We start from the raw sequence: 24816 nt of genomic DNA, 5'->3' as shown, positions 1-24816 counted from the left end.
AAATGAAAATAAGTCTTGTGTCTGCACGTGCACAAGAACGGCATACTTGAAATAATGAAATGCTTTAGGCCACGTTATCTTATAGACAAAATTCGACACAAAAGTGGAGGTTTCATTTTGGACAACAACTGTCGCGCGCAGTTAAACATACTAAGGTATGTTTGTATTTAGTATTTAGACGAATAAAGGAAAACGGGGTGAAATTAACCAAAAGTTCGATGATAAGATAGACCATGCACTCATTTATTACAGTACGTAAGTCCATACTGGAGTACTTTGATAAGTATGGGGGAAATGTTGTAGTACTGATGGCAGCACTTGATATTCGTATAAAACAGAAGAATATTCACTTTATAATTCACTCGAAAATACCACTAAAATTGGATACAAAAGTGAAGGTTAATATATTCAATGCTTATCATAGTTGTGGCAATGATGAAAAACAGGCCTGAGGCATTTTACAGAAGACGCATGTGTTTTCTATCAAAGCTCAGACGACAATTGTCCTTTATTTTACAGAGAGCCGAACCCATATGGCGGATGTCACCTTGCGTTATCGATGTTACGATGACTCTACTAAAGCTGTTTTATTACCCGATCGGGAATTTATCCCTTTCTATTCCTGTTCTGGAAACATATGACCGTGATCCAGTTAATGTGTTTGATCTAAACCATATCTCCTCTACGATCGCCAGAGAATGCTACGTAGATAGCAACATATACACGAAAACATGGCTGCTCTCCATATCACCATCTGAACATTATATTTCAGTTATAACTTATTTTTCTTGGACAATCGCCATTCTATGTTTGAGCTTCTCATTCATATTACCGAAAATCGTTTTCAGAATTCAGTTCCCGGTAGGGGGCTGTTAAGGGCGCGATCGATGATATGACGAGGTCACAAGAGGCACGTTCGATTACAGCTTTTGCCTACGTGAAGGAAATTCTTCTTTACGCAGTGGTCATTTATATGTTTAATATTAATATAAGCGTGCGTCTGTCTGTTAGTACGATACGATATGGAGGTGTCCAGGGAACGCTTGGGAAAAGCCGCATATGATGATATACCGGGGCACAAAATACAAAATGATTGATAAACGAATATGCAGCCTCAATATATGAATCATGCTGAATTACTTTTATGACAAAAATTCAATTAGACTTGGTTCCATTTACTGTTATCATTCTGAGCAATAAATATGCGCTTGTACAGTTATACATGTATCATAAAATGTAAAATTGACACAGATCAAAAAGTCATCATTGATCAAGAATTCATCACGTACTTGTAATTTACTTTTGATTACTATCATGCATCCCATCATGGTTTTATATTATGCTTTGAATCCACCTATGCGAGCTTTAGCGAGTAGGTTATACTTGAAGTTACTCTCGATATCAGGTATAAAAGATAATCAATTCTTTTAAGTTTGACAACGGGTTTATCATAAAGCACATCAATCAAAAAGAATATGAGTCAAACGCACAATTTTTGCCATACCCTCAAGGGAGTCAGAAGTTTATTTTATAAGGTTTTGTGTATTAACAAGATAGGAATAAATGTCAACCACTTTCATTTCTCTGCACTTCATGTTACTCTGAGCATGGAAGCATGGATAACAGGATTAAATAGTTCATTAGTTTACCGCTAACGGGACCGACTATCCGGTTGAACCTTCCGGAAGTAGAGTAAAATGATCGGACCTGAAAATTGCTTGCAAGGGAGACTACCCTGCGGTAAACGTAAATTGACACGTTTTATAGATAGACTACCTTTTGTATCATTTGTTTTGTCAATGGAGTCGTATCAAGATAACATATATTTAAACTTCCTTCTTAAATAACGCGTGAATGTGTTTATAGGTCTGCGTCCCGTATCAAGTAATACATCATTCCTTAATCACAACCTAAACGCCCTATACAAATGCAATGAAAACATGTTTTATTGGTTTAATAGGTAAAATTTATTTCTTATATCAATTCATTTAATTGCCAAAGGTTTAGAGAAGGTAATCAACCTTGCAGTAAAAATAAAGTGCATCAACATTTACCGATAATTGATGACTGTATTCTTATTTCATTCTGTAGTAATGCGTTGATGTGAAATACATCTACACCTGAAACATATCAAATTGGCATTTGCAGGGGGGGGCATATTAATAGAAAATTGCAGCATACACATTGTTTTCATCCCAGGGAGACTCATCAAACAGCACTTAGCACGTGTAGTGCGTGTAGCATGTTTACTCCGTTACAGGTGGGATAGTTTAGCACATCATGCGTCCTCGTGAGCCCTCGACATGTTTCGTGCTGTCTGTTGGGGATATTAGGAACACACGTGAGAAGCTGGCTTAATAATCAAACTGACAAAAAAGTCTCCTCCTCTACTACTGGGGAAACACGGGCGATCATACATACTGCATCTCAAATCATCAAGATCATACGGCGCATCATACCTCAGACTCGTACAGGAGCCGAGACGAGACCGTTGTGAGTGTAACGCCTACTTCAAAGGGATTTACGGTTTTAAATCAAACACGTGGAAATTAGCTTTCCATGATATTTTCTTGCATACAAGATACATCTTAAAACGTATGAGAACATTTGTATTGAGACTTGAAAGGCAGATGTGCAATGACGCCATCTGGGTCTAAAATTAGTTATTACGTTATATTAGGAATCTAGCAATACACTGAAAACATAATCACATTTAGATGCTTTTTACATATTGAAATCTAAAACAGATGATGGTGAAATAATGAGCCAATAAAATAATTGCATAGAGAATTGTGACTGTTACATTGTATCTGTAGCTAGCAATGTACTTTATCACATATAAAGAAAAAATGTATTACCTGGGTACAATTAGTGCCTTCTTTAAATACTGAAAACCATTAAATTCATTTCAAGTGAAAACCCACAAAACAAAATGAAAAAGGGAATTTTAAAAACAATTTCTTGAATGGTAAAATGTCACAAACCATGACTATAGTATATACAGTTGGTTAACTTATGTATTTCTCATGTCAGTAAAACTGTCCTAATGCGCTTTACATAAATCGTTTAATATACTCTGATTTCAACGGCGCGAACAACCTACTTCCGGTTTTGACCGGAAGGGGACATTAGCGGATAACTTGACAATAATACTGGTCCGGATATTAAAAAGCAAACGAATTTGAAGCACTTCTGATAAAGAGTTATATTAGGGACATTTTAATCTGTTGGCAGAGAAAAAAAAAACCAATAGAAATAGTCATTAAAACATACAAAAAAGTCGCTTATTGCGTGGGATATTTGATTGTACGGCCTCTCCGTTTTCCGAAAAATGTTACGAACATGATTCCTGTTGAGATTGTTGTATCTCGAATTTCAATTTTCACATTTGACGTTATGATTTTCAATAACGCGTTCATCTCTTTAATTTCAATTTTTCTTGTTAATAATTGATGCGGAAACTAGTTTTAGAATTGCGCAATGAAGCTTTTTATAAAACGAACACGTTGTATCAAACGAAAATTAATTAATTTTAGTAAATTAGCGAAACATTTGTATTAATCAACACATTCGTATTCATCTGTTAGTTTGGATTGAGCGATTAAGATTTTTTACAATTAGTTACATTTCCGAAAAGTACAACAATGTGAAGCATACGATAATGATGATATAACTGTTTAAATGAGATTACTCAATGCATCTGTACACTTGCTGAGATTCAGTATTCCTTATTATCTTCAAACAGCATCTCATGAAATGTGTATTTACCTAAATATCCCCTGTTCTATACCAGGGGAGTTGTATAACCATCAATATTGAAGTAATGATTTAGGTGAGAAAAAAACAATGCGGTGTCGGTTTGCTCGAAGATATCATCAATTCCTTCCTATTTACTTTTCATTAATGAAATGTAAACACAATCCATTTTCAACGGGGGAACATCGAATGACATTATTGATTACTTTCCTGTTAAAAAACACAACTGGAGCGGAAGGAGCACTCCGTAGTTAAAATGCCGTCGTGGTACAGGGGTTTCCAATTACCCTTTTGTTTTGAAACAATCAATTCTTTTTTTTTGCTAAATGAATGGTTGTTTATTAAATGTAGGGTCGTTTTGCGTAAGTGAACTGATATTTACAAGTTAGGAACCAACAATGAGAATATAAATCGTAAATAGAAGAATAGTCAATGGTTCTTAACATCGATAATAATATTACATTAGAATGACAAGGAAAGGTTGAAAACATTTAAATACAAGACTAGAGACGTACAAAAACCCAATATAAGTGTATTTGTTTTATTTTGATTTCTATGTTGTCAATATCGATCTGGTACATGCAGACATTAATGGAAAAGTATTTTTTCTTTCATTATAATTGACCTGTAATTAAATGCTATGAAAATGAAAAGAAAGGCCAGAAACTTGTTTTAATTAAATACTTTTGATAATGGCACTTCATTGGGCATAATAAAAACAAAATGTATCAATCAAGACACTAACTTCTTATGTTTTACGTTGATAAGAAACTATATCGACCATATATATAGTATGTGATATAAAATCTTTTTACATCATTCTTTCCATACTATTTCGTTTTGTGTCCAAGCTAAAATTTGCTTATCTTAATCAATAAATAATATTATTTCTTTTGTTGAGGAAATTGGAAAAATTGTTTGGTGCAGGATTTTTTATCAAGAGCGTAGATCAGTATTTTGAAGCTTAACCACATACTGAAAGAGTGTCTTCATATTCAACCATTAATTCCATTTGTGAAAATTTCCCCTGCATTCGCAAAGAAACATGATTAAGCATACATTCACGTGTCGCTATAATACGTGTTTATTTATTCCTGTAGTGGCCACTTAGGCATTACGTACGAACGATTTGTTAAGCTAACTGGGTTTTTTTTCTAGTAATTAAAGAAACTGAAACACTTAGGGTACCTACCAGATAAAAGATCACATAACCTGAAGATTACGTAATGCATCAATCTTAATTAATTTGTATGTAGCCTTTAACATCTTGATTATGTAATCGGGAAAAAGCTCATAAAAGAACAAAGAATGTTTAAATGTGTAGGTAGTATGCACCAGAAGACCGATGATATTACCTCATCATGTACTTTGTAAAACCAGAGAGAATAATAAGATTGCTGAAGCCTCGTGCTTAATATTAAAAATGTTAGCCCCAGATTGAGATGTCTCTGTCTACATCATACAGAAATTATTTTATTTTTCTCTCGCTTTCCTTCCGTAGATATATTGTTGTCGTGAACCCACGTGCATTGCGTCATTATGAAATGTGTGACAGTATTGGTGACATTACCATGGAAACACAGCATAAAGTGATGATGTGATGGTGACGTTTTCAGAATAATAGCGCATATGAGCTGTCTTTTCCCAAGGTAGGTATGAGAAATTAGTAACCTTCTCGAATGACGATGCCAATAACAAACGTTATTTATACAATGTCACCATTTGTCAGATAACGAAAGTGAGATATGAGGAAATCTGAGGAGATAAATTGTTTCTGATTCGAAGCACTCTTCAGGTTTTTGGTAGTCGTCTATGTTCAGCCATTCATTTAGATACATTTCGAAGTAGAAAGACGCCATACACTTCCACAAGTGTTCTGCCTTGCTGACGTTGTATTTAACATTCCGACATGTTTTCAAAGTTCGTTTTGATAATGGTCAATAAGAAAATCGATCTGAGCTCATTGTTTTTTTATTTACGTTAAATACTTATTTTGGGCACTGTAACCCATTCTTATTATTATTGATATTTATACGTGCAGAACGGTACAAGCAGCGAGCGACAGAATAGTATGCAAGGCATTCATAAGGGTATTATCTTGTCAGCCATCAGAACCGACTTATAATAACTGTCTCTCTCCCTGTTTACAAACCTTGACCTACTGATCACAAAGTAAGTCTGTCTCAGAGCAGCATCTATACGGGTTATCCCCTGCGAGTTGTAACACTGTCCAAACCTATTTCAACAAATATATTTTGATTTCTTTTATGCTGTAAATGCAAAAAGAAACTATCTAAGGTTTATATTAACAATAGTCCTGCTGTTATAGATAAAAGTGTACGATCGCTAGATGCGACTAATGTTGGGTTTTACTGCGTTCAAAATAAAAATGACCTCGTTCGTTGTCACGCTACCGTCTCAGGTAAGGTTCAGTAAGATAACACCTTAAAGTGGCCCTCGAGTGATCTAAGCAGGTATGTACACTCTCGTTATATAGGCCTAGAGGGTTCACTCGTGAAGAGGACGCAAAGCCAAATAGATAACCGAGTAAGTTCCGAGTCAGATGCATTTTATTTACAGTCGTTGTTACAATAAATGTACCATCATACTCACTTGATTGCACTTAAATGGTCTAGTCTGCCAATCGGTCAAACGTTAAAAAGGATATGTAATTAAAAACACCTGAAATATTTTGACGAATTATTTTATTATAAGTCAATACAAATGCAAACTTTTTCTGAAATAATATGTGATCAGTAATTTATAGAAACCGGATACAAATTATGTAATTTGTATTTACTGGGGTTTTTTTGACGCGGGAGTAATATAAAACCACGGCAGACTGAACTTTTCTCGGCCTGTCCCTGCACGTGAAATACGACTAAGACACATGTTAACTCGATGTATATTACTCATAGCTTCCTGGTTTGTATATCTTCATTCTCCTAATTAAAAGACTGAGCAGGGTTGTGTCGTTTATAGTTAAACAGCTTACAATCAGACAGCATCTATTGAGGTATATTTTTTTACGCCGGAGGACGAGCGGGACAACCACGGGTTTATACTTGGGTCAAGGGCCTTATAGATTTAGGACTAGATATCAAGGCTCACAATTCTTAAAATTAATGTTCTAAACAGATCTGACACGATTTAAAGCCACTAGGGATCTTTGATGCTGGTAGATAATTCGTGTTTATCCCACGTGCTTTGATGCGGTTATCTTGTTTGCCCAGCAGGTACATGAACGCGCACATGCTCGTGCTAACAATTGCAAAATAAACAGAAATCTGTGAACGTGTTAAGCTTTGAATTGCAGTATAAACACAATGATTAATTCAACATGAAAAGACAACCGCTTCTGTGTGTGTTGGAAACTGATAACATCTGACGCGGTGAGTATTTACAGTAAACAACCTGTCCCAGCCGACAATTCTGATGAACTCACTTTCTATGAAGCTTTTATCAAATAAAACTAAAACTGAAAGATACCGTCAGAAGAAACGGAGGACTGTGGCAATATGGCAGCCTTGGGAGTCGTTCACACCGCACCTTCATCACCACCTTGTCACTGATAATGTTACCAGGTCAAAGTGTTCCAAACGCAAAACTGACATTGATTTTATGTTATCAAAGATTTTAATTCGTCAAGTTGCAATAAATAGTATGCTTTCAATATTCTTCTTTCACAAAACCGCGTAATGTAATAGGTTGTCTCGGCTATAGATGCATTGTGACCTGGAAGACAAGTAAAAACATACCTAGGTCATCTCGAGTGATGTTGAAACGCTCATCAACCACAGATAAGATTGTAGAAACCCGTTAAAAGACAACTTATCTTTCAGCTGTATCTAACTCATACGATGCCACCGTTGAGAATGTTAGAACATTTGTACAAACAGCTTACAGAGGGAATGGTGTGGTTCTATCAAAGAGCAATGACCTACCATTATCTTGCGTGGATCGGTTCGAAAACGTGACGTGATAGCGAACGCGTTATAAAGGCCGATATTCCAGCCAGTCAAAACATCTTAACTACGTAATCAGCCTTCGGGAATTACCAGGTCAGACCAACAAAGAAAGTGGGGCAATATATTGTGCCGTTCCCATCAGGCAAGAGTCGAGGTGTTGGATTGAGTAGCTCACACGTCAGTCTTGTTGTCTATCAATTTAGACGCTAGGTAAACACTTCTACGTCCACGTGTTATTAAGAAACCTCTTAGAACGCTATACCATAGAGTAGGTTGACAAGCTTTCTTTATCAAAATATTTCTTGATAAATTATGTGAAACGGACAGTAGCTAGGCAACAAAGGCTAGATTACATGCAACCAATGACAAGTCGAACATCAATTATTTTTAAGGTTCTTTTATATTATTTGTTTCCCTTTCTACTTCGTTATTACGTATTGTCTCGCTCGACATAAGCCGGTCTTCTATCTCAAAATAGTCGATCTCAATACGACTTTTGATCTCTAATGGGTTTTTGTATAATGCAGTTGGAATGGAAACGCACTTACTATTCCATTTACTATTTCTATTCCATTTACAATTCCATTTACTATTCCATTTACTATTCCTATTCCATTTACTGTTTCATTTACTATTCCATTTACTATTCCATTTACTATTCCATTAACTATTCCATCTACTCTTCCATTTACTAGCCCATTTACTATTCCATTTACTATTCCTATTCCATTTACTATTCCATTTACTATTCCATTTACTAGCCCATTTACTATTCCATTTACTATTCCATTTACTATTTATTGAATAACACTTTTTGTCATAACACTAAATTGCAAAACAGCGATATTTGCCTTTCTCAAGGAATTCATTTCGTACGCATAACAACATGTTGTGGAAAAAAATGATATGGGTAAAAACAAACTTTAATTACTTTTTGCAATCTATTTGCTCATCCCTGTAAATAATACATTCAACCATATTCACACACATGTCCATTTTTACTTATCTTTTATTTAATTTTGTTACGACGGGCATATACACTTTTCTCTAAGTAACGTAAAATTAGGATAATCTGGGGGCGGCATGTCACGGAACATTGCTGAAGACGGACATAATAAAATTGGATATTTACGTTGAATGATTTGGAAAACGATCATTCAAGCCATGATATGCAAATAAAATAGTAGTATAGGACTTGGAAACATTAATTGTGAATATGATCTTGTTGCTCAAACTAGGCACCAGTCCTCATATCACGTCAGCTGTTTCATGGTCGTTACCCCCTAAACCTCCCCCCAACAACCCGCCCAAACCCGGAACTAAACAAGCCAAAAACAACCCATGAACTAACTAGTATAGTACAAACTTTTGGTTTCGAGAAGTACAGACGAACTGTATTTAACCCAGCAAAGATATATGAACCAGGTCACGCCTCAGGCTCAATCACTGAAAAATATAGCCTAAATTGATCACAAGAAGGTGTCAAATTAACGCGATGTAACCCCTAGAGTACTTGTCTAAAAAAAAAAGGCAGAGAAATGTGTCCGTTTGACAATATAACGACGTAGCCTAGTGTCCGTGGTCTCGCCGGCGTGTTGATGCCGGAGGAGGCTGATAGATGGCCAGTGTCTACGAAAATGGAATCGTCACAACAAGCGTCCATACATAGCTATTAACGGTCCTATAAAGCCACGTGTGTCCCAACCTAATCTTATAAACGATGAAAGTGAACACTTTGGTTTCCGAATGGTGCGAGATTTCTACACGAACTAAACAAACCCAGCTATGGTTATCGCCATGGTCTCAATAAAACTGCCATTTAGCAACAGCCAGTGTCATATGAGAACGGGTGCCTAATGTTTGATTTTTGTGCTGTTTTTTGTGCCATAATGTCTTCGCAGCAGCCAGGTTCATATGAGAACGGGTGCCTAAGATTTGGTTGTTTGATTTTTTGGGCTTAATGTTCTCGCAACAGCCAGGTTCATATGAGAACGGGTACCTAATGATTGCTTGTTTTTGTTGTTCGTTCGCGCCTTAACGTCCTCGCAACAGCCAGGGTCATATGCGAACGGGTGCCTAAGATTTGGTTGTTTGATTTTTTGGGCTTAATGTTCTCGCAACAGCCAGTGTCATATGAGTTCGGGTGCCTCGGAGGACAACACCGAAAAGATGTGGAGCATCATGACCTGTTGGAAGAAGACACGAAAGAAAAATCCCCATTCTGCATAGGTCCCAAATGCGTCGTTCATACAGTGGATCGTATAGATGGTTTATTCTTGCATCAAACCTTCACACAATATAAAGAATGGTTTTAATAACGATAGATAGGATTTATTATTTTACTCGGACGGAATGGCAACACGTTGACATGTCTGTGGTATCAGAGCGAGTATATATAGTCTCATAGCAAGGTAGACCCCCGAACATAGCTTGCCAGCATTTCTCTTTTAACTGTTAACAATGTATGTTCGTCTCCTAAATATTTCTCTTTACTCTCAAAGAAGTGAATGCATCGTGTAGACGCTTTCTCTTTACCTTTATCGGGTATTTCAACACGTGTATATCTTATCTATCAAACAACGCTAGTCATTAATTATTTGGAGATATTCTCTTTGGGGGTCAATTATTCATTAATATATTTACGGTGATCCTATAAATAGAATAAGATGTATTTCAGGCATACATTCTTTGTTAAGACGATTACTCTGTCTGTCACAAACCAACCAACAAGTATGCATTACATATAGTGAAACTATGATATCAAAATGGTTTCGACGAAAACTTCAGATGATTTTTACAGCGTGACAAGTTAGCTTTATAAGTAGCTACCCATCACGACGTAGTGTAGTCTGTCGTCATGGTAACTCTACATAATTAATGTTTTAGGGATCTATTTTGATTCTGTAATCGTCACACAACAGTAGTTTTGTAATGTACGGTATATATAGTAATGTTAGTGACTGAATCTATGTCCATTAAAGCCAATCTCGACAAAATGAAAATATAGTTACTCATCATTTTCAACAAAAATTATATCTTAGGTCGCACGGAGTAGCGTGTACTGAAACACGTAAAGGTCATACTTAAGTCGCAGGTGGTAGGGTAAACAGAAACAAGTCAAGGCGATACTAATGTCGCAGGTAGTATAGGGTACTAAAACAAGTCAAGGCGATACTAAGGTAGCAGGTAGTAGGGTGAACAGAACCAAGTCAAGGCGATACTAATGCCGCGGGTAGTAGGGTGAACAGAACCAAGTCAAGGCGATACTAATGTCACAGGTAGTAACGTGTAGAGAAACAAGTCAAGTCTATTCAAAGGTCGCAGGTAGTAGGGGGAACAGAAACAAGCCTAGGCGATACTAAGGTCGAAGGTAGTAGGGTGAACAGAAACAAGTCAAGGCGATACTTGGGTCGCCGGAAGTAGGGTGAACAGAAACAAGTCAAGGCGATACTAAGGTCGCAGGTAGTAGGGTGAACAGAAACAAGTCGTGGCGATACTTGGGTCGCAGGTAGTAGGGTGAACAGAAACAAGTCAAGGCGATACTAAGGTCGCAGGTAGTAGGGTGAACAGAAACAAGTCGTTGCGATACTTGGGTCGCAGATAGTAAAGTGTACAGAAACAAGGCAAGTAGATATTAAGGTCGCAGGGAGTAGAGTGAAAAAAACAAGTCAATGCGATACAAGGTTCGCATGTAGTAGAGCGAACAGAAACAGAAACAAGTCAAGTCGATACTTGGGTCGCAGGTAGTAGGGTGAACATGAAACAAGTCAAGGCGATACTAAGGTCGCGGGTAGTAGGGTGAACAGAAACAATTCGTGGCGATACTAAGTTCGCAGGTAGTAGGGTGAGCAGAAACAGAAACAAGTCAAGTCGATACTTAGGTTACAGGGAGAGGGTGTACAGAAACAAGTCAAGGCGATACTTACATTGCAGGCAGTAGAGTGTACAAACAGGTCAAGGCGGTACTAAAGTCGCAGGCAGTAGGGTGAACAGAAGCAAGTCAAGGCGATACTAAGGTCGCAGGTAGTAGGGTGAACAGAAACAAGTCGTTGCGATACTTGGGTCGCAGATAGTAAAGTGTACAGAAACAAGTCAAGTAGATATTAAGGTCGCAGGGAGTAGAGTGAAAAGAAACAAGTCAAGGCGATAAAGGTTCGCAGGCAGTAGGGTGAACAGAAACAAGTCAAGGCGATACTAAGGTCGCACGTAGTAAAGTGTACAGAAACAAGTCAAGGCGGTACTAAGGTCGCAGGCAGTAGGGTGAACAGAAACAAGTCATGGCGATACTAAGGTCGAATGTAGTAAAGTGTACAGAAACAAGTCAAGTCTATACTAAGGTCGAAGGTAGTAGGGTGAACAGAAACAAGTCAAGGCGAACAGACACACACAGCAAGACGTACTGAAACACACGACAGTGCATACTGAATCACACATCAAGACGTACTGAAACGCAAATAAAGACGTACTGAAGCACTAGTCAGAGTGTGCCGAATCAAGGGCAAATGCGTTCCAAAATACAGGTCAATGCTTACTAAAACAGAAGTCAAAATGTATTTAACACAAGTCAAACCGTCGTACTGAAACATCATGAGACACTAGTCAAATACATGCTGAAACACAAGTGAATACAGTTCAAAACGTACTGGCAAAATTGCATAGTCTCTGCGCTCGTAAACAAACAAAACATTCAAGGCCAACCGATTTCACACTTCAACGTACGGCCGGTGTGATTGATTTCCTCACATTTAAAACCAAAAGGACAAAGGCGAAGGAACCTAAGCTAGTTACGCCATTGTTGGACGGCAAGCATGCGCACTTCGATTTAAACGTCTACCGTAACAAACATAACTATCGACTGTTTGGCGAACGTGCATGTCGCCAGTTTATCACTGAAATAGTGGAGAAAGCTCATGTCGCCAGTGTATCACTGAAAAAGCGACGAACGTTCATGTAGCAAGTGTATCACTGAAATAGTGGCGAACGTTCATGTCGCCAGTGTATCACTGAAATAGTGACGAACGTTCATGTCGCAAGTGTATCAATGAAATAGTGACGAACGTTCATGTCGCCAGTGTATCACTGAATAGTGGCGAACGCTCAAGTCGCCAGTGTATCACTGAAATAGTGACGAACGTTCATGTCGCCAGTGTATCACTGAAATAGTGGCGAACGCTCATGTCGCAAGTGTATCACTGAAATAGTGACGAACGTGCATGTCGCCAGTGTATCACTGAAATAGTGACAAACGTTCATGTCGCCAGTGTATCACTGAATAGTGGCGAACGCTCATGTCGCTAGTGTATCACTAAAATAGTGGCGAAAGCTCATGTCGCCAGTGTATCACTGAAATAGTGACGAACGCTCATGTCGTCAGTGTATCACTGAAATATTGGATAACGCTCATGTCGCCAATGTATCACTGAAATAGTGACGAACGTTCAGGTCGCCAGTGTATCACTGAAATAGTGGCGAACGCTCATGTCGTCAGTGTATTACTGAAATATTTAATGAATTAACCCGAAAAGGCAAACTATAAATGTAAGTCATCGCAATTATTCTAACAAGTATTGGTCACTGAGGAAGTCATATATACATGTACGTTTTTTCAAAGGAATATTGAGTCCGCAGTTTAGTCTCGTGCAAGTGACGATGAACAGCGGAGATCGTGCGGCAGTGTGAAACGTTGTTCCGAATGAAGCAATATTCTAGCACGATTTATCATCCGAATGAAATCGTATCTGTCGAGAAAGCGTGGCAAAACACGCATTTTTTTTGTATACCTCCGCTAGGAGTAAGACACTGGACTTCAGATGTTTAGACTAGCGTTTTACAGTTTAAGTTCATGTAAAGCATAGTGTCCCTTTGACGATAGAAAGGACACAGCTAGCATTTTACCAGAGTAACATTCCGAAGGTGTTTATTCAAAGTTTAATAGCGATGTCTGAAAGACAGAGTAAAGCACTTTTGTCAACATTTCCCGGAGACCCACGTCGGGCTCAAAGCTGCCCTAATAATTGACCAACAATGAAATGTTCCCCAAGGTGAGTCGGAAGGAAATTGCTTGCATTTTTTCCAAGTTGACATATCAACAGTTGTGAGTTTCAGGAATCGCAAATACAAGCATTCGTAGGAGGGATCTAAAAGAATGTAGCTGTGGTTTCCGGAATTCACCCCCGCCTAGTGAGTTCGTGTTCCGAAGGTCGATTATGAAAACCACTTGACCCGCCTGCAAATTGACGCCACCATCCCCGATGAGTTCCGTGACCAAGTGCTATCCCTCCGCATTATACCCACCGTCAATACCAAAGATACACAAGATGGCGTCGATAATAGGTTTCTCTTACCCGGCATGTGCGGAAATTGGATCGTTGTATACATTGGTAGTAAGAATTGTCACTCAAGTCGTAAAGACCCTTGCGTTATCTTTCATTTATCCGACATAATTTATTTGCAACCTGTGACAAAATTGGTCTTTCAGATTGGCAATCTTGATGTACTGATACAACGTATATCTCCATACAAAAAGGAACAGTCAGGTCAACAATAGATGAATTTAGATACTCAAGGGTAACACATGTCGTATTTTTCATAAAGTCCCGGGGCGGAAACAGCTGCATCAACTGAAAACAATGCAATATATGTTCGTAAATGTCAATCGTTCGTCAAATTAATTCAAACCTGCAATTTATATCCTTAACTAGATACTTGGGATATAAAAAGCACAGCTCTATGTTTTTAAAACTACGGCTGAATCGGTCTACCGTCACGTAAACAATATCTACATAAATAGTCTATAAACAACAGATGTTGGCCGTTGGCGTGCATGTCATTAGATCGGTCGTATCTATGTCACCTATATTGTCCAAATGGTCTCTAATGGTTCTATTAAGCATGCTATGTGAAGTACACTTTCCATTAGATTGGCTGAGGCCGTTGAACCTCTGAAAACAGATCTAATGTCTCGAGTAAATTGATTGGCTATTGCCATGCGTCTTCGTCCACATATTTGTTGTTTTCTTGCGATTAATGAAAGAATACGTTTGTGATTTTTTCACTTTCTCCAGTGTTAAGTGATAACAAACCTTTTCCAACTTTGCGTACACGCAGTTTTCGCGCGACCTATACATATGGATTAGAATACAATGTATGTACGATGTATGTTACTAAACGTTAGATCTGGCTGGGGGAGATGGCTTAATATAAGAGCCTACTCTTGTTGCCAGATCCCTAACATTATATTATGTAAAGTTTTATATTATTACTGCATATTTGTACTGTAAATAAAATATTGTTTAAACTAAACGTTAGATCTAGTTCAGTCTATCTCTCCGTTATTCGGCACAAGCGCCGTATCTACGAAATGGTAAGTGCAAGAGAATTTCTTAAAGATGGATTATCTGGCGGGTTAATGGATATAACTAGGATTACTAGGTGTGGATTAGACGATAGATGAGGCTGTGTTTATAATCTTTAGATCTACTACAAACGGTGTACAGACACAGGTCTTGTCGCCATTGGAGCCGGTAGAGTAAATTGTAACCATTTATAACGTCACAAATACTGGTTATTTATACACACATGAAACATGGCCTCTGTCAGGTTACGGACATATTGCCATCACAGCATCATCCAAGATCAAAGCTTTGTATCTGGGTCGTCGTTAATCATAATTTGGGTAGCTTATGTTGCAGGCTAGACAACCCAGGATCCCCCAGGAAGCAATCGGTCATTATGATCGCCCAATAGGATGCCGGCACGTGTAAAAAGTGTAGCCCATTTAGTGGAAAATCATTAATTTGCTAAAAAGTGAGGTTCTTGTTTCAACTTTTCAATAAACATTACGTACGAAAGTCGAGGGTACTTAATACAGTACTATATGGAAAACACAAACAACTTCCGCTCGACATCTGGAAGATTGAAAAGATGATATTCGCCTACGTTTTAGATAGTTTTGTCATCGCTAACAGCCAACACGGAACTTCTTGTGTCGGCAGCGTGAACAAATATCATTCTATCTAATATTGGCATCATGATTTAACATCCAGTATCCCCTCCTACTAAATGAAGTATTTCTGGGTACAACATACATTATGTATCATTATTGCTTGAAAGTAGAGAATCGCTGAACATTACTTACGGAAGCCCAATATTGTTGTGTACCCTAGTATTGCCGGGTATACAGTAGTAGTACCGGGTTACACACTATAACCGGGTCACCATTTATCTTAAACTAGCGAGGCATGCCCCCAGAATAATCAATATTGCATGTTACAAATAAGAACCGGGTACACATTATTGCAGGTTACAAATAAGTACCGGGCACACAGTATTGCAGGTTACAAATTAGTACCGGGTACACATTATTGCAGGTTACAAATAAGTACAGGGCACACAGGATTGCAGGTTACAAATTAGTACCGGATACACAGTATTGCAGGTTACAAATTAGTACCGGGCACACAGTATTGTAGGTTACAAATTAGTACCGGGTGCACAGTATTGCAGGTGACAAATTAGTACAGGGCACACAGTATTGCAGGTTACAAATTAGTACCGGATACACAGCATTGCAGGTTACGAATTAGTACCGGGTACACAGTATTGCAGGTGATAAATTAGTACCGGATACACAGTACTGCAGGTTACAAATTATTACCGGGTACACAGCATTGTAGGTTACAAATTAGTACAGCGTACACAGTTATGCAGATGACAAATTAGTACCGGGTACACAGTATTGCAGGTTACAAATTAGTACCGGGTACACAGTATTGCAGGTTACAAATTATTACCGGGTACACAGCATTGCAGGTTACAAATTAGTACCGGGTACACAGTAATACAGGTGACAAATTAGTACCGGGTACACAGTATTGCAGGTTACAAATTAGTACCGGGTACACAGTATTGCAGGTGACAAATCAGTACAGTGTACACAGTATTGCAGGAGACAAATTAGTATTGGGTACACAGTATTGCAGGTGACAAATTAGTATTGGGTACGCAGTATTGCAGGTGACAAAATAGTTTTGGGTACACAGTATTGCAGGTGACAAAATAGTTTTGGGTACACAGTATTGCAGGTGACAAATCAGTACAGTGTACACAGTATTGCAGGTGACAAAGTAGTACAGGGTACATAATATAGCAGGTCACAAATTAGTATTGGGTACACAGCATGGCAGTGTGCACATTAGTACCATGTTCACATTATTACTGGGTACAGATAGTTGAATCGGTTACACCTGGATCGGTATTACAAATTGATACTGTCGTACTCAAACGATGTCATTCTGCAATTTAATTGTGATTTGACTACTGCACACACATCTATCATTGACGTCAGAAGAACTAACTAGATCATATTTGTGATGTATAAACATACTAGAAAGATATTCATTACGACGTACATCATGTAAAATCTCTAAAATCTCTATTTCGTGATGAATTTGACTTTTTAAGTTTCTTGTTTTTTGTCTTACTACATCTATATATTACTATTTATAACCAGTGAAAACTAAATTTGAAATTTTGAGATTTGTATCCATGCATCCATATATTACTTTTGGTTAAAATAAACTGAACTGATACTTGATCAAACCCAATCTGTTGGTAGGCCTCCTGCCTCTTAGAAACTTATCAAAATGGTACAATCGAATTTATACTATTACATCATCAGGAATGGGATTTCAAAGGTCGTCAAGGTAAATGAGAGAGTTTGCTAAGTAAACTGAGAGATTTCGCCAAGGTGACTGATAGTGTTTGCCACGGAAGCTGAGAGGGGTCGCCAAGGAAACTGAGAGAGACTGGGAGAGTTCGCCAAGGAAGCTGAGAAAGTTCGTCAAGGTAACTGAGAGAGTTCGACAAGGAAACAGAGAAAGTTCGCCAAGGAAACTGAGAGAGTTTGCCAAGGAAACAGAGAAAGTTCGCCAAGGAAACTGGGATAGTTCGTCCTGAAAACTTTGTAAGATCGCCATGGAAGATGAGAAAGTTCGCCAAGGAAACAGAGAAAGTTCGCGAGGGAAATTGAGAGAGGTCGTTAAGGTTACAGAGAGAGTTCGCCAAGGAAACTGAGAAAATTCGCCAAGAAAACTGATAGAGTTCGTCAATGATAATTATTAAAAGGTAACTGAGAGAGTTCGTCAAGGACGCTGAGAGAGTTCACCAAGGAAGCTGAGAGATTTCGCCAAGGTAACTGAGAGAGTTCGCCAAAGTTACTGAAAGAGGTCGACAATGTAACTGAGAGAGTCGTCAAGGAAACTGAGGGAGTTCGTCAAGGTAACTGAGAGAGTTCGGCAAGGAAGCTGAGAGAGTTCACCAAGGAAACTGAGAGAGTTCACCAAGGAAGCTGAGAGATTTCGCCAAGGTAACTGAGAGAGTTCGCCAAAGTTACTGAAAGAGGTCGACAATGTAACTGAGAGAGTCGTCAAGGAAACTAAGGGAGTTCGTCAAGGTAACTGAGAGAGTTCGCCAAGGTTACTGAGAGATTTTGTCAAGGTAACTGAGAAAGTTCGTCAAGGAAGCTGAGAGACATCGTCAAGGTAACTGAGAGAGTTCGCTAAGATCACTTAGAGAATTTGTCAGGGTTGGACTTAAAGAGTTCGTAAACCACTCTTAAATAGTTCGTTAAGCGTAAAGCTCACCTAGACGCCAAACTCATTTAGGGATTGTTAGGCTTAGTAAGAAGGTTCACTTAGATTGTTGGTAAATTCACTTCGCCAAGCTCACTTAAACAATGCTAAGATCTCCCGTATACTAATGTTCACTACACTTTCAAGGGTTCATTCACTTATAAACAAGGTAGTTCTGATTGTTTCACAGACGAGAGCGTAGTGTATCTGTTTCAACCGACTTTTAATGAAATCGTTTTTTGTATATTTAATTATATACCATTGCCATCAGCCCAACGCCATCAGGGGTTCCACATAGAGGTTAAAGTGACTCTCAGAGTTCCTGATAAGTGTGGCTATTGTTACAGACACGCATTGTACACCGGGTACCATGACGTCGACTACATTTAATGCGATCCTATTAATTATGTATCATTTTCTGTCAACCTTATTAAAAATACAATGTTAGACCTCCCCTAAGTGTCAATCTCCATAACCTTCAACGTGTGACATTGTCACATCGACAACAGACAGTCGGGGTATCAAACAGCTCGCTCTGGCATCACTCGTCGAGTACCAATTGTCATAAGGACTTTAATCAAGGCACAGAACGACCTCAAAGGTAAGGTGTCGAAACAAACAAGCGGGATTATGAGGAAACACCTGGTATACTTTATTTAATTGTACATCGAAGAGCAAAGATCCCAAAGGGACCATCCAGAAATATAATCAGAGCTTATTAAATTCAATTTAATTAACCTCTGGACTACTTTTGTACTTGAGCTTATAGTTAAACAATACTGTGATTATTCATTTTCCGAGATAAAAGTTTCAGATCCCCTCTTTAAAAACATTTTGTACTATAAATAAAATATATTTAAATAGCATGTCAATTTAATATCGAGGAACATTGCTCTTAAGGCGCTTAACGTTCAAGGTAGGAAATATAAATAAAATCCTTGCAATGAGACATGATGGGAGCAGTCGTACTCACACGTATCTTGCCACCCCTGGTCACCTTAAGTACTACAATAAAGTGCGAGGGTGTATGTGTGTGTATGTGTGTGCTGGAGGTTGTTTAGATAATCTTCTTGTTATGGGTCCATATGTTTAACGACTCATATACAATGCCAAGTCATTAAATTGCTTAAGTACGAAAGACGTTATATCCAACTATATACAGGAGGAGCTGAGCTAAAAGGGTTAGGTTTCGTACTCAAGGTCACAACCACATCCCTCCCGAAAACGGAACCTTGCTCAAGCACAACATAGTACTTGAAGTCATTTAATACAACAACTATTACCAGAATGACTGAACTCCCTGATTTTTTCTTCTAGTAGATACACTTATCGTCAAAGTTGTCTGGACATCATGTTCGTTTCGTTTTGTGAGCGTGTTTTACGGGATAAACTATTGTGTTTCTTGATCAACCTGTTCCATTGGTCAATATCATTGAATTTAATTGTTCAATAGAACCCGATTTCATTGGTCAACATAATTGTATACATTTCATTGGCCAATACAGTGGTCCATTGTTCAAAACAACAGTCTCTCATATGTCAATACAGCTATATGTCATTGGTCAATACTATAATGTTTCATTGTTTATAACAATGATCTTTCGTTGGCCAAAACAACAGTGTTTCATTGTGGAAAACAATAGACTTTAATTGGTCAATGGAATTGCGTTGCTGTGGTCAATACAGTCATGTTCCATTGTTGGGAAAACTGTGTTTTACTGGTCAATAACAAATGTTCGTGTATTATTTACAAATTTCAGTGGTTGACAATAAATAGGGGGAAAAACAATACGTTACCAATGAATAAAAAAATGCAATACTTGATCTAGCTCATTATGTACTTACCTAACGAACATCTCGACTCCTGTCTCCGCTATCTTCCGCTTAATACCTTTCCATGACTGTTTAAGCTTGAATACCTGTCGGGCATTTAGGGGCAGACGTGGGTCCACACTAGGGATCGTGGTTACCCCGTTATCCGTGAGGGGGTCGAACTCGGTGATTTCCGTAACACACGGTGTCTCTTTGGTCTGCCTACATCCCATACTGGCGGTAGGTATCACACTTCCATGCGTATATTTTATTTATTTATCACAGATTCACTAAGAAGGTATATCCCGTCAACACAAGATCAAACTCAAACACATATAAACTTCAAACACAGCATCGCCTTATGTTGTTAAAAGGAAATGAATTGTTCAATTAATACAAATACTTTAAAACTTGGTATATTTTTTTAAAAGTGACGATCCGTGAGAGAGATACACTTGACGCTACGATAGTGCGACGTTCCGCGGGTGTGAGTGATCTGTTCGGCGTCCTCGGTACCGACTGAATGATCTGTCAGTGCCTTGCTTCACTAACAGCCTCTAAAGCATACACACCAAACCAGCGCGATCTACACCGTGAACTACGGATCGATTCCACACCCGGCTTCTCTTTTTGTGTTTTACAAACGCCTTGATCCACCAGCTGAGCGTTATCTATAAAGTCGGTGTCGGTGGTTGAGTGGGACCTATATAAATAGTGACTGGGCGTCACAGAAAGGGTTGAATGGATGTCTGTAGCAAGTCTAGGGAAGGCATAGCTTCAGATGCTGAAAAACGGCTCGCCAGTACAAATAGTCGATACGGTATCGACTAAAGGTAACTTGTTTTGAGTGACACAATTGAAACGAAATTTCGATCCCATTGCCCCTTTGTATGTCACCTATAATGTATATCATCGATTTGTGTATGAACATAATCTATAACGTATTAATAAAAATACAAATATTTTGACGTGTATCGATGATTTTACTCGAAGTGTATTTACATTGAGCCAGTAACTGCCCGCAAGGCTGTGTTACTGCCGTTAATTACCCCGAGAGGGCAAGTTTTTAACGTTTTTTATTAATATTACTTGCTACAAATAATAGGCGTTCGCCGATTATTCTTTTAATTTGTAAGTGAACATGTCAGTCGTTAGCGAAAAAAAAGATATTGTGGAGCGTATAGTTAATAGATCTGCCAGTCTTCAATAGAACAAGTGGGATCTTCGGTATTGTGTATTAGTCGATACAATGTGTTTCAGAAGCTTTCTTTGTTGTACTTACATATAGATGAACCGTTTATTGTCAGGGCAAATGTAAAACCTATAAACTCGGTACGTATAACCATCTGTTTCATTTCCCCGAGGACAACTATAGGTTAACCCAAGGTCCTGTCCATATAGTATGCCTTATGGACCTAATATCCCCAATATCAGCCCGAGGGGTAGGAGGCCCGAGAGCTGATATTAGGCAAGGTTGATTGGGAATATGATATGGAAGTTGTAAACCAGTTTTTTTATCAAAACCATTTTTTTTTTATCTGTCAATAGTTATAAGTAAAGTAAGAATGATTGACAATAACACATTGTGTCAGACTTATTATATTAACTGGGGTGGATCAGGGTCAGGTAATGTGTGATTTGGAATCAGTTGTACCGAAATTAGAGTGAATGAAACGCCTGCATGAACAGCTATGCATACGTACATTGTAGCTATATGTCATACGCCAATAAAGTCTATTTCCCTTTTCTGTCAATAGTAGCAAATGTTCTTCATTTGTTTTCGTATCAGTGCCCGAGCTGATCAACAGGTTTCCTCTCTATATTGAGCCGATAACTACATTGTAGCTGCTAGCCCGGAGCTCTTATCAATTAAACCGGATTCGCATTTCCGGATTTGATTCTACGCTTCCTACAATCAAAATTAATAACTTTTGATATGACTATTTTGATGAACTGGCCCGTTTGCTTGTATCAGGGTGTTGGGACGGCATAGGACATGGTATCAAAAAACACATTTTAAATATACAGATACACCGATAGTCCTCTGCAGGTAGCGCAATACAATTTGAAACACAAAAAATCAATAGATAAATAAGACTTTCCGGAACATATATGACAAACATTGCATTACGGAAGTGGAAATGTTTAATGACAGATAAATGCATGTTCTGGATACACAGCAAACACATCTATTGCGAAATTAAATCATAACTCATATTCAGATATTCAATATGTCTCTCGACCTACGAATGAATATCACCGTATTCCCTTTGGGTGTAGTATATCACTTGTTTTAATTGGTAACGTTCAAGCATGGCCTCGAAATATTGTATAGTGTTTGATGCGACACAATTCAATTCCATATGTCTGTTTTGTTCCTCTGCGACGAAATGAGATGAGTCCTCTTTAATGTTCAGAGGCGTTCCATACTTTAGAGTACATATTTGTGGTTGTTATAGAAGCATTATTGTTGCCATATTTTCGCACCGGAAATTTAATTAACAATCTGTACATGTATTCCGTTCAAAGATATATGTTGTATCTTGCTGTGCAGTATTTGAGATTAACAAGTTCCCCACACAGTTGTCTTGCTTACTGCTGTAACTTATAGGCGCGGTCAACGTTGTATATTTTTTGTCGGCTGTCTTTTGTCCAAAATGAAGCTCCAACCATGATTACGACCGGGGTCCAACAAAACCAAATTAGGGAGGTAGCATCTCGATTTGTAGAAAAATCAGTGAGGAAAAATGAACTCCGACAACGTGAACTTCAAGTATTACGAGGTTCGATATAATGATTCTCGTCTGTACGCTGTTATTTGCGTAATACATGAACACAGAAAGTGATGACGTAGCAAACACATATTCAGCGTTAACGACCCTGATTATATCTTAAATGTTTGTTACTCTGCTGCTGTTTTGAAAACAAACCTGAATACATACCGTGTTCGAAACGTAAATAACATGAAATCATCGACCTGGGCTATGTTTTTATGACTATCTATATTTAAACATATGTTAAACCTTTGACTGAAGGCTAGATAAAACACCATATGCTGATCCAATAGAAGGCAATGTTTTGAACTTTTTACCTCATAATTTATTAGTTTATACCTGCCGTGGTACCAGACCTCCAGCAGAGCACCTGGTACATCGTCATTACCTCCGAGCGCATCTGTAAGTAAGTACATATTAATGATCTTTGACCTGGACCAAGAGAAAAGCGCTGTGATCATGAAAATCTTTAGCCTAAAGTCCTAAGAATGTTGTTTATTTTCATATCGGAATGTAATTTTATGTATATGAGTATGTACATATTGTAATATAAACTTGTTTATCTTGAGTTCAAAGACAAGAATTATTTTTATGGTATTTAAAAAATTGACTTAAGTCTAATTAATGCACCTGCAGTCATAGATACACCAAAAAGTAGGTTACTGAACAAAATCTACAAAATTACTTCCATAAAATGGTCTACCTCGGTAGCATAGAATATAAGCTTAGCTATTGAGCACAGTCACAATAAAATACCTTAAAACAATTCTATTGTTTTCCTTTCTTAATGTAGGTACCACTGTATTCTTTATATGAACCTTTTAAGTTGCGGAAATATGTATCAGATCTTCATCACGGCCCTGCTGTATACGTTGTTATCTTGACATGAATCTGTATAATCTGAAAACCTGTATAATCCGGACCACCATCTGGATTCTGTTGTTTACGGACTTTCAGTGTATCATGTATTCCAAATGGTCGAGAAGGTATTCCGCTTGAACGGGTTCAACTACAGTGCAACCACGTATATCAGGACGACCGTTTGCAATGGTATTACTTGATGTCCTAGTCTGTGTCTCGTATGTCCAGCCATCACGTAATTGGGTATTTGGATGACAATGATTAATTAAGTATGTAAATGTAATCGTCTCAACGGTTATTATGTATTCTAGAAGGTCGGTGTCTGGTCAGTCTCTGGTCAGAACATCCGGACAAAGTACTTATTCATATTCATACGAAGCCGTGCAAACACGACCCACCAGTACCAGGTCGCACAAGTGATAAACGATGCTCAGGGTGTTGAGATAGACAGAAATAGAGGATGAAAAAAAAATACATGATGTAGCCAACTTATACTGCTTTATACCTCCTTCTGGATTTGGTTAATTGTTGGTTGGTTGGAGTTATTTTGTAAAAATAGATATGTAGATTTCATTGCCCATATAACAGGAAATATGAAGATTTGTTTCCTGAAGTAAATCATATTCCCAGAAACCAAAACCTAAGGAAAGGATTCACTAGGGGCAACAAACCCCGAAATTCCGAATTAAACGAAATAAAACACAAACTCTAAATAAGGGGGAAAGGAAAATGAAAATCAAGTGGTATTTCTCTAAAGGGCGGTAATTGTACACAGAAATATGATATCATAGCAATGATCAGGCGTATGCGTGAATGTTCCAGTCTGCTTCATTCACTTAGAACCATGGTGTGATACATCGTACTCGTTTTTGTCGAGAGATCCAAATGAGTGAAATATTACCGAGGAAACTCGAGCGGGAGAGTGAAAAGGGTGACGATTTATTTCCTTGTCATGTCATCAATGTAATCCATTGCGGTACGCTGTTATGTAGATCAGAGACGTATATATTACAT

General features: G+C 38.1%; 1 protein-coding gene across 1 annotated transcript in view; it reads right to left on the bottom strand.

Moving 5' to 3' along the window:
• LOC110443268 (neuroglobin-like) overlaps positions 1 to 20832 on the bottom strand; it is an 81292-nt gene extending 60460 nt beyond the window's left edge. The window contains exon 1 of the mRNA XM_021487391.1: positions 20201 to 20832. Coding sequence (XP_021343066.1) covers positions 20201 to 20400 — 200 coding nt within the window. The 5' untranslated portion in view covers positions 20401 to 20832. The remainder of the gene's footprint in view (positions 1 to 20200) is intronic.
• Positions 20833 to 24816: the final 3984 nt, after the last annotated feature.

Source organism: Mizuhopecten yessoensis, unplaced genomic scaffold (genome assembly GCF_002113885.1).
Source record: "Mizuhopecten yessoensis strain PY_sf001 unplaced genomic scaffold, ASM211388v2 scaffold716335, whole genome shotgun sequence".
In the NCBI taxonomy this organism is placed as follows: domain Eukaryota; kingdom Metazoa; phylum Mollusca; class Bivalvia; order Pectinida; family Pectinidae; genus Mizuhopecten; species Mizuhopecten yessoensis.
The sequence above is the reverse complement of the archived record's forward strand: the minus strand, read 5'-3'. Positions and strand labels throughout refer to the sequence as shown.